Here is a 12,364-nt window from a genome sequence, read left to right as displayed (position 1 = left end):
AAATTAGGAGGGTTTAAATTAAAAAAAAATGCACGAAGAAAAAATGTGTGTGGTGAGAGTGAAGTATAGCCTGCAGCGGACAGAGAACTAGTGTCACATTATGAAGAGAAGGGCACTAAAATCATACTCGTTAGGAATCATTAACAAAATCTTATTTCTCCTGAGCAATGCCAATGAGAAAAATAGTAAGATAGGGTCTAAACTGAGCTCTGAAACAATATTAGCACATTTCTAGAGAAACAACACTGTCTGGTTGTACTGTCTACACTTGTAAAAATTGGACATGTATTTCACGACTGGTACAGTGTGAGTGGTAGCAGCACCATAATGAGGTTTAGGAGTTTGTAACCACAGTTAGATAACATAGGGAAACATACCTGAGCCCTCTCTAAATAACAGCTTCAATTATTGCTACAGCTGGTTCAGCTGTGCCAGTGGTGAACTGCAGATTTGATTTTGCCAGTGAAGCCACACATTTTAAAGGTGCTAATTTGAAATGTCAGTGTAGATAGGACTTAGGGTAATAAATATCAGCAAATGTTCTGGACTACTCACAATAGGACATAGAACGTGGACAATTTGTTTAAGGTCTCTTCTGCACTCAGATGTAACCCTGATTCAGCAATTGGTATAGCGGAATAAGTGCTGACAGCTAAGTATAGACAAGGGCAAGCCAGCGTTGGCACTGACTGAACTAACTGATAGGTGAATTCTTGGTTCCCCTTATCGATACAAGAAGAGTACAGTCCAGGCCCCACCAATTGCTGAACTGGGGTTATTCTTAAGTGTTGACAAGGCCCTAATCACAAGATATATTTTGTGCCCCAATTTGGGTCTCTACTAAAATCTGTACCCTGCTGTAAGAAAACAGCACTCGCCTACCACTCTCTGGATGCACACATACTACAGTGGTCAGTTTGGTCACCATTATCTTACATTGTCCTTGCCATCCTTCACTAGCACAAAACACACCTACTCCTACACATATATCCTCAGAACTGCACAGAGTTTTGCTGACACATTCAAATCCAAATGCAAGTTGTACTGTCAGAAAGTTTTATTTTATCTGAAGAGAGAAAACAGTGCCTAGGTGTAACACCAATGACACTTGTCAGGGGGTGGGATAGAACTTGGCTCTCTGGAGCTAAATGCATGAGCTAAAACCCACATGCCTCTTAGCTAAGGCTGTAGCAGACTCCTTAATCTCTAAGTGGTCTCGGTGCCACTAGATGGGACAGAGCACCACACCTAAGAGGTGTGGGGATTACATAGGCACTACAATTCCTGGATATTTAAACTCCTTTTCATATTATTGTCTTTGCTTTGATTTTTTGTTTTTGTTTAAAACAGACTAAACCAGTTTTGAGTTAGCTAAAAGTTTAAAATGTTTTTAGGCAGTAAACCAACATTTTTAATACATGAATAAACTCTCATGTAAAGAAACAAGTAAGATGGGAATGTTGCATCAAAGCATATTAAAGTTTCATTTTGGGAAGAGTATTTGCTGGTATGTGATAAACCTCTGAAAAGAGAGGCTGATAACAGAATCAACATATTACCTGTAGTGTGACTACTGGGTAACTAAAATAGGCATTGAACCTGAAGCTACAAATTTGCTTTGAAGGCCTCCTCCTCCTGACTCCCATGCATCTCTGATCGAGCATGTTACCTGAGGGAAACATGCAGCTGGCAGAAGGCACCACTCCCAAACCTTCCCTGAAACTCCACTACCAAACCCTAGAGGTGGTCACTTAATGAAACTGGTAGTGTCAAATTTTTCTCACCAAAATACTCAGCTGATAGTTTTGGGTCTTCAAAATATTTTAAACTCCTAGGAAAATGTTTTTATCTTTAATGGGTGTATGGAATCAAATAGAGGAATCAAAATATGGCAAGTAAAAAGCCTAAAACAGATATTTGTGACACTTTAGCCAATGATAGGTTTTACAGCTCAAGTGAAAATAAACACATGAGACAGCAACAGGGGCCTGTAGTTACAGAGCTTATTGTAATGGGTGGAGCGTTACCAGTTAACCTCAAATATTTAACATCCTGAGTTTGGGACAGCTGGACTGTGACAAAACTAGAATTGCTACATTTTTTCACTCCAAGACGAGGTGTGTCTAGTAAAGCGAAAATGCTATCAAGTCTTCTTTCAGGAAAGAACTGTTTTCTTCTAAATGTTATATTGATGAAGACTACAGAGAAAATGCCACTGGTTTAGTAAAACATTTTCAACTTTGTACAGAAGGCTGATGTACAGTAGTTGCTACTAAGTCAGTTATTGGTTAGCAGTCAGACACCACACACCGTTTATATCTGTGATTCCCCAGTTTCCTCCTACACCTCAAATAAGAAATAACTCTGGTAACTATGGCACCTGTTAGCAAACAACTGACTTCTTAATGGCAACCACTGTTATAGGAACATAAGAATTGAAAAATTGCATCAGACCAGTGATCCATCCAGCACCCTGATGTTGGCCACTATCAGATGCTTCAGGGTGGTGCAAGAAAACACATACTGGACAATTATGGAGTATTTTGCCCAAAAGTGAAGTGTTCTCCTAATCCCTGTCAGTTAATGGTTCACTAGTGCCCTGAAGTATAAATGTTTATGTCACTTACATTATAAAGTTCTTACCATCCTCTCTAACATAGCTGTGGGTATTCTGTACCCATGTAAACACTGAATTCTACTAAGCTCATGGCTTCAGTGAGGTCTTGTGGCAATTTGTATCATAAGTTAATTATATTTTGTAAAATCAGATATTTCTTTTTATCAGTTTCAAATAAGTTTCCTTCCAGTTTCAAATAATACAACAAGAAACTCTCAATTAATGCACCCATTACGTATTGCAGGAGAGGAGCATCAAAGTTAGTCCTAATCCCTGCTAGCATGTGACAAAAAATGTTGAGGCAATTTAGTGATAAAAAGCTAATGTTATTACTTAAGATAAACACTTCAAATATTGTTTCAAAATAAAATTATTTTCCCCTCATTTAAACAAAAACGTTAAACAGCTGACATAACTGCCAGAGCCACAAGCACGAATTAGATGGTCAATGGGAGACTTTATGTCCTTCCTTGCAAGCAGCAACATCTTATTCATCACTGGTTACCATGGCTAAAATAGATTTGTTTTGAATGTCCATCTTCCCAAATCAAGGAAAATAAATACCAATACAGCACTAAAGTGTTACCGGTGAAAGTAAACATGAGTCAATTCAGTTTTAGTTTCCACAGCAACTCCACCTCGCCCACGCTGCACACATTATGTAGATGTGTGGCCAAATTGAGGGTGCTATGGTAACTGTTACTGAGTTTTTGACTTTGGCAAACTTACAGAGTTTTATTTACATTTTAGGTCTTTGTTTTCCAAGCAAACAATATATATCTAGAGAGAGAGAAGAATCTCTAAAGTCTAGTGGGCCTAAATGTTGCTGATATCTTAATCAGTTTTATTAGCTGACAACAGCAAAAGATTACTCAAAGGCTATAGTCTAGAAGTACATAATTTTCTCTTTCGCCAAGAGGACTTCTTTCCTCAAAGAGTCAGTTTTAAGTGGGCTCTAAACAAAAGCAGTTAGGCAACCATTATCCTAATTTTTATTAATTTTTATTAATGCAATTCTAATTTCAATTTGTTCAGTTGGGATTTCACACAACTTCAAATATCATTAAGTGACGTTTTAGTCATACATTTTGAGTAATGAAGGATTTTCATCTCATTCCTTTATCCAAGGTTACCAAAACGATTCTGGAATCAAGTAACACTTGAGAGTTTAAACATCTTATTTTCAGGTATCAAACTTAAGTTTGATAATTTTGGCTTTGGTGATTGGCCTGCCAGTCTTCTAATTTGATCCCAAATGTCTGAGTCAAACTCATTCCTCTCATTAGGCTTTGTTCCAATATTACAACAGTTTAAAGCCCTGGCTAAACATGGATAACTTTAATGTGAAGGAATTAATGGTATTATCCTAATGAGTATCAAAGCCTTTATATCACAGCATTTTCCCCCCTCTCCCAATTCTTTATTTCATGAAGAATTTTTATCCTTTAATATCACAAAGAATCATGAAACCCAGGTCAACATGTTTTTTCTGTTTTCAAATATAAAGCAATATTCCTTCATCACTTCCTTTGGTCACCACTTAATACAGTGCAGGGTCCCAAGAAAGTTTTGAAAGGAAGGAAACTGAACACTTCAAATGAGGAAAAAATAATCATGAACACCTTTGAAACTAACTGCTATGAGAATACCCCATATTACCCCATAAATTTTAAACAGGCAGACCATAATCAGTAACTGAAATTCATATAAATACTTTTTCTTTATTTTTTTTCAAATTCTTTCCCCCACTGAAGTGAATGGGAGGTTTCAAGCCCTTGAAGGCATATTGCTGTTTCACACATATACACACAATAGTAGTAGTTTATTGGGAACAGCTTAGACACGAGAGCTTATTGGGAACAGAATTTTCCATTCTGCAAAAATTTTCAATCACAATTTTTCATAGGAAGGAAAGGCAAGAAAAATTCAATTTCAGAAGTACCGAAATGGATTTTTTCAGTTTGCCAGCTGCCCTGGTTCCAGCCTCCTGGATTAGATGCCCAGCTCCCCAGCAGCATTCCATATAAGCAGTTGGATCCCAGTCCTGTGAATAAAGTGACTGAAAACTGTTTTGCTGGAAAAGCCAGCTCTTGTAGACATAACCCTTTCTTATACTACTATAATTTTTTATCATTAAATCCTCATTGTTATATAATTTCTACACACTGTAAATGGAATATTAAGTGGCAAGGGGCCATAAGACATTTAACCTACATATTTAGCTGGTTTCAGATCTAACCAGGATATTTTAGATTTTCTAACTTTCTGCCTCTTCCACACACACTTTTTTTGAGGAGATGGACAAGGAGGCAAAACAGACACAGTGACTTTTATTATGCTTACTTCAGTCCTGGAACATCCAGAAGATTGGTCAGTCCTGTCCAATTAATTTCCAGAAGCTGTAAACAGGAGAAAAAATAAAAGTTGCTCACAGTTCTCAGTGCTGAAGAAACAAAGCTGACAAAATAAGCATTTTGATAGGTGTTAAGCTGATGGCTAGCTTCCAGGAATCTATTGTTTTTAAACTAAAAAACACACTGATCCTATCATTAATCTCTCAATATGAAATGTACACATACAGTATCAGGAGGGTTCTAGACATGCCAAACCAACAACATATTACTATAACCCAGGGGTGCCCAACCTGTGGCCCACTAGAGCATTTTATAAGGCCCGTGGCCTGCTTCAACACACTATAACAGCCAATTCATTAGCGTTTTGTCATCATGTTTACATCATTTTAGTGTACACGTGTAAATAGACAACACTATACATAGAAACAACCTATCTAAATACATACAAACAAGCTGAACTTAAAATATAAATTAATACAGGTGACTTTAAATCTTATTAAAATATGTAGAATCTGTTTGGCCCACATAAGGTTGTGCTTAGATTTCTGTGGCCCTCCTGTGTAATAAGGTTGGTGCTATAATCAGTGGTTTTCTCCTTTGGTCAAATATTCATACGTTCATTCTGCACATACTTCTTGACAAAGTGACTAATGAAAGACACAACAGTATTGTGTCTACAAATAAAACAAGTTTCCTCAGTGGACTCAGTATCAACTATAACCTATTACTGGAGTCGGCCATCATTTTTCATCTACCTCTAGATCAGTGGTTCTTAATCTTTACTGTAGCCTGCACCCTTTTGAATCTCAAAATATGTTCTCACACCCCTTATCAAAAATCAAAATATGTTCTCGCACCCCTTATCAAAAATCGTTGAAGTAGGTAAGTTCTTTAAACCTAGATATATTTTTGTTTGTATATTACAGTAATCGTTAAAAAATGTATAATGTTAATAAATACATAGGTTTGATGAAACAAAGTAGTTGTACTTACATGCCTGTGCTTAATTTGTGTTTTCGATGATTTACCTTCTAAAAAAATCTGGTGTGTCTTGCACCCCCGGAAAGGGCATCTCGCACCCCAGGTTAAGAACCACTGCTCTAGATAATGAAAACCTACCTTTTATATTTTTACTTACAGTAGAACCTCAGAGTTACGAACAACTCAGGAAGGGAGTTGTTCGTAACTCTGAAATGTTTGTAACTCTGAACAAAACGTTATGCTTGTTCTTTCAAAAGTTTACAACTGAACACTGACTTAATACAGCTTTGAAACTTTACTATGCAGAAGAAAAATGCTGTTTTCCCTTTTTTTAGTAGTTTACGTTTAACGCAGTATTGTACTGTCTTTGCTTCCCCCCGCCCCTCTCTGCTACTGCCCGATTGCGTATTTCTGGTTCCAAATGAGGTGTGTGGATGGCTGGTCAATTCATAACTCTGGTCTTTGTAACTCTAAGGTTCTACTGTAATTCACTGGACATTATGAAAAAATCACTCATAAACCTGAGGTTCTTGAAAATTATGTTCAGAAAGTGAACTCCACCTCTCTTCAGGCTTTCTGCTCTATTTGTTAGTATCTCTCCTTCTCAGTTGGCTAGTGACATACTAGAACAATGTTTGTAAATGCACCACCTCAATTTACAAGGTGAACCTCTGTGATGGAGTTCGCAGATTGCACACTAAACCTGAGCATGGCATAGAGCAGTACTGGGCTAGGGAGGAGGGAGGTATAATTAAAAGGACCTGGTACTCTAAATTGAGCAGGTAACAGCACCAGGAAGTGAGACTGTGAAGCTGTGAAAGGAGCCTGGAGCTGTGAAAGGACTGGCTGCAGCATTCCTAAAGCTACTCTGGATGTGATGATCCGGATTCAGCTCCCCCTTCTTTGGGAGTTGAAACTCACAAGAGACGGAGTAAAACAAGATCTTGTCCCACTGACAGACTAACCTGATACTCCTGAGCCCATGACAATGCCCCAGAGGAGCCACAGCCTGGTAGGAAGTGACCGGGGGGGGGGGGGGTATAACTTGGGGTGGACCAGCAAGTGGTCCAAACACTGCAATACCCCTATAGGGTCCTAGGTAGAGTTGGAAGCCTTGAGTCCCCTTACCTTACTCTCCTGTACCTCTATTGTGACAGAACCCTAAGGGGAATAGAAGAAATACTCAGGAGAGATTGAGGCCTGCCACATACGAATCAGCCAGAGCCCTGTCTAGAATGACCAGACCAGAAAGAACTGTGGAGACACTGCCTGACCACTAGGACAGGGGCTCTCAAACTGGGGGTCGTTAAGAGGTCACGGGGTTATTACATAGAATATCATAGAATATCAGGGTTGGAAGGGACCTTGGGAGGTCATCTAGTCCAACCCCCTGCTCAAAGCAGGACCAATCCGCAGACAGATTTTTGCCCCAGATCCCTAAATTGCCCCCTCAAGGATTGAGCTCACAACTATGAGCTGTCAGCCTCCATCCCCAAGCCTCGCTTCACCTCCAGCATTTATAACAGTGTTAAATATTAAAAAAGTGTTTTTAATTTCTAAGGGGGGGTCATACTCAGAGGCTTGCTGTGTGAAAGGGGTCACCAGTACAAAAGTTTGAGAACCACTGCACTAGGCCAACTGGCTATCAGACTGACCTGCTCTGACCACCCTCATGCACGGAACTCTTTGTGGCATGCATTACCCCCATGGGAGAAGTTCTTCCCTAAACCTAGCTTCAGGGTTTATATGCCTTTTTATTTTTTACTATATAAATGTAGATGCTCTTATTGTTTATTCAAATTCTTAATCCTTTTGTGAATCCTACTATGATCCTGGCCCCGATGACATTATGTGGCAGTGAGCTTAGGATTAATTGTGCCTTGTGTCAAAATATATTTTCCTTTACCAGTTTTAAAATATATTGCCTTTCAATTTCATTTAATGTCCCTTTATTCTTGTATTATGAGAACAAATGATGCAGTCCATGGCTGATACCTTTGTAGGCTGATATGCATTTAATCCATATAATTTAAAAGTTAAAATATGTAAACACACACAAACTGAATTGTTTGATTTAGAGAATCTTCTTTTTTGGTTTAGAAAAATTAAAACAATGCCAGCAGCTCCCTCTGTACTTCTCTTGCAAGAAAAAGCTTCATATTGGTTTTGAATAAGTAAACAAGTTGACAGAATTGAATTTCCTTGGTACAATCTCCTTTTTACTTTCTAAAAAATATTCTATCAATTGCATAAAAATTAGCTGAGTGGTAAAAAAAAAAAAATCTACTCAAATGGTAATATGACTGCATAAGCAAAATGGCACAACAGCCTTTTGTTTCCTTTCTGCCTTTTGGCTGAACCACTATGCTGTTTCTTTACCTGCAAATATCAAGGACTGATTTTTGCAACTGTCTATGATACATGATTACTATAAATATGCAGAAAGGCTCACGTGTATTCATTTTGTTATTTCAAAACCAAAGCTCGTGCCATTCTTTTTAAAGAGCCAAATCTATCTCAACAGTTTGCTTTAACTGGAAAGTTCCTTTTGAATCCTTACACTAACAGTGAACAAGAAGGCTATGACTTCACATACTACCATACATCTGAAGATTTCAATGTGGTTTTATGAAGGTGGGTAAGTACAACTACTGTTGTATAGACTGAAAAACTGAGGGACTACATTTGTATCTACAAAGCAACTTGCCTAATTTCTCAGTAAGGTAGTGAGAAACCAGATCTCTTGACATCCAGTACCCTTGCTCCAACTATTTTATGGAGTTCAGATACCATGAGGATAGAGGTTTGTGGCTTCCAAACTACGCCCTTGGGAAGCTTGTGGAGGCAATGGCTGTGATGGGAACTTGTGCGGGGGAAGGCACTTCTGGGACCTTGATCCAGTCATGGCACTGCTCTCACTCATCACTGCTGCTGCTGTGCCTAGGGTTTCCAAGTGTCTAGTTTTGGACCAGAACACCCGGTCGAAAAGGAATCCTGGCGGGTGCTGACCGGGACGTGCCGCGCAGCAGGGCTGGCAGACTCCCTGCTAGCCGCCACACGGTTCCTGGGTCGGGAAGCAGCCAGCATGTCTGGCTCCTAGCCTTAGGGCCTGCCAAGAGGGGTCCGCGTGCTGCATCCCCCCCCTCCCCACACACACACACACAGGTGCAGCTCCCATTGGCTGGGTCAGGGCAGGGGAGGAACTAGTGCGACTCGCGAGCACTCAGAAGGCGGCTGTTGAGGGTTTGCGTGGCACACGCCTCTCCCGCTGCTGTCCGGCCCTCTTCTCCTCGAGCTGCAGCGCATGCCCTGCAGTGAACCGCAGTCTGTCGCCCCATTACCGGCACCCAGGAGTTAGAGGTATGTATCACCATCTCAGAGTGCTGGGAACGGGGCTGCACCCCCACCCCCCTCTCTGCATCCCTCCCCGTCCCAACCCCCCTGCATCCCCATCCCGCATCCCTCCCAGTCTCAACCCCCCGTATCCCCATGTCCCTCACTGCATCCCTCCCCCATCCCATCCCGTCCTGCCCCCCACGCCTACCCATCCCAGCCCTGTACCCCTTACAGCACTCTCCCACCCATCCTCTCCACCTCACAGAGCCACCACCCCCATGTCCCTCACCCCCACCTCCCATTCACTGCTGCACTCCCATTATGTCCCTATACACCTGTGCCCCCCACATCCTCATGGGCCTGTAGCCTTCTGCCTCCCCATGCATCTCCATCAACCCATCCCCCCCTCTCTCACCCCCACCCTGCTCTCGTCCTTGGCCTCTTTCCCTCCCCATCCTCTCTCTCTCTCTCTCTCACACACACACACACACACACACACACACACACACACACACACACACACACACACACACACACACACACACACACACCATCTTTTCCCCTCCAGCCCACCCTTCTCCCTTCCTGGCTGGGTGATTTAGGAAGCCCCTGGAAAAGTAAATGAAAAAGTGTCTCTGTGTAGGCAAGTGGTGTGTGCATGCATGCATCATGTGTGTGTTAGAGACTGTGTCTCTTTGTGTAGGGAGATGCGTGTATTGCCACATGTGTGTATACCTGTGTGAATAAAATTTGCAGCCTAACTCTTTGACTTTTATTCCTTTTGCTGGCTTGCGCACAAAACAATTGATGACATGGGGTTGACAAAGGAGGTGCTGTAGTCATAATGAACAGGTCGGATTATAAACAGGAGGCTGCCAGGCAACTCTCCAACACCACATTCTACAGGCCACTATCCTCTGATCCCACTGAGGAATACCAAAAGAAACTACACCATCTGCTCAAGAAACTCCTGGCTACAGCATGGGAACAAATCTACACGGACACACCACCAGAGCTATTCTATCTGCTACCCAAGATCCATAAACCTGGAAATCCTGGACGCCCCATCATCTCAGGCATCAGCACTCTTACAGCAGGATTATCCGGCTATTGGGACTCTCTTCTCAGATCCTATGCTACCAGCACTCTCAGCTATCTTCGAGACACCACCGACTTCCTGAGGAAACTACAATGCATTGGTGATCTTCCTGGAAACACCATCCTGGCCACCATGGATGTAGAAGCGCTTTACATCAATATTCCACATGAGGATGGACTACAAGCTGTCAGGAACAGTATCCCTGATGAGGCCACAGCACGCCTGGTGGCTGAGCTTTGTGACTTTGTCCTCACCCACAACCATTTCAGATTTGGGGACAACTTATTCCTTCAAGTCAGTGGCTCTGCTATGAGTACCCGGATGACCCCACTGTGTGCCAACATTTTTATGGCTGACTTAGAACAATGCTTCCTCGGCTCTCGTCCCCTAGCGCCCCACCTCTACTTGCGCTACATTGATGACATCTTCATCATATGGACCCACGGAAAGGAGGCGCTTGAAGAATTCCACCTGGATTTCAACAATTTCCATCCCACCATCAACCTCAGCCTGGACCAGTCCACGCAAGAGATCCACTTCCTGGACACTACAGTACAAATAAGTGATGGTCACATAAACACCACCCTATTCCGGAAACCTACTGACCGCTATACGTACCTACATGCCTCCAGCTTCCATCCGGGACACATCACATGATCCATTGTCTACAGCCAAGCCCTAAGATACAACCACATTTGCTCCGATCCCTCAGACAGAGACAAACACCTACAAGATCTTTATCAAGCATTCTTAAAACTACAATACACACCTGGGGAAGTGAGGAAACAGATTGACGGAGCGAGATGGGTACCCAGAAATCATAGAATATCAAGGTTGGAAGGGACCTCAGGAGATCATCTAGTCCAACCCCCTGCTCAAAGCAGGACCAATCCCCAGACAGATTTTTGCCCCAGATCCCTAAGTGGCCACCTCAAGGATTGAACTCACAACCCTGGGTTTAGCAGGCCAATGCTCAAACCACTGAGCTATCCCTCCCCCCTACTACACCTACTACAGGATAGGCCCAACAAGGAAAATAACAGAACACCACTGGCCATCACATACAGTCCCCAGCTAAAACCTCTCCAGCGCATTATCAATGATCTACAACCTATCCTGGAAAACGATCCCTAACTCTCAAAGACCTTGGGAGGCAGGCCAGTCCTCGCTTACAGACAACCCCTCAACCTGCAGCAAATACTCACCAGCAACTACACACCACACCACAGAAACACCAACCCAGGAACCAATCCCTGTAGCAAACCTCATTGCCTACTCTGTCCCCATAGCTACGCTAACGACACCATCAGAGGACCCAACCACATCCGCCACACCATCAAGGGCTCATTCACCTGCACGTCTACTAATGTTATATATGCCATCATGTGCCAGCAATGCCCCTCTGCCATGTACATTGGCCAAACTGGACAGTCCCTACGTAAAAGAATAAACGGACACAAATCGGACATCAGGAATGGTAACATACAAAAGCCAGTAGGTGAACACTTCAACCTCCCTGGACATTCTATAACAGATTTAAAAGGAACTATTCTTGGACAAAAAAACTTCAGAAATAGGCTTCAAAGAGAAACAGCAGAACTAAAATCATTTGCAAATTTAACACCATTAATTTGGGTTTGAATAGGGACTGGGAGTGGCTGGCTCATTACAAAAGCAGCTTTGCCTTTCCTGGAATTGACACCTCATCATCTATTATTGGGAGTGGACTACATCCACCCTGATCGAATTGGCCCTGTCAATACTGGTTCTCCACTTGTGAAGTACGCTCTTCTCTTGTCATTATATAATGCCTGCATCTGTAACTTTCACTCCATGCATCTGAAGAAGTGAGGTTTTTTCCCCACGAAAGCTTATGCCCAAATAAATCTGTTAGTCTTTAAGGTGTCACCGGACTCCTTGTTGTTTTTGTGGAAACAGTAGGCAAAGCTACTGGGGACACATTAACTGGGATGAATA

General features: G+C 42.0%; 1 protein-coding gene across 2 annotated transcripts in view; it reads right to left on the bottom strand.

Moving 5' to 3' along the window:
* The window catches only part of ESYT2 (extended synaptotagmin 2), a 144,357-nt gene that overhangs the window by 37,962 nt on the left and 94,031 nt on the right, over positions 1-12,364 (bottom strand). For both annotated transcript variants that reach the window (XM_065400105.1, XM_065400106.1), the window contains exon 7: positions 4,961-5,016. In XM_065400105.1, the coding sequence (XP_065256177.1) occupies positions 4,961-5,016 (56 nt within the window). The remainder of the gene's footprint in view (positions 1-4,960; positions 5,017-12,364) is intronic.

Source organism: Emys orbicularis, chromosome 2 (genome assembly GCF_028017835.1).
Source record: "Emys orbicularis isolate rEmyOrb1 chromosome 2, rEmyOrb1.hap1, whole genome shotgun sequence".
In the NCBI taxonomy this organism is placed as follows: Eukaryota; Metazoa; Chordata; order Testudines; family Emydidae; genus Emys; species Emys orbicularis.
This window is presented reverse-complemented; position numbering and strand designations above follow the sequence as displayed.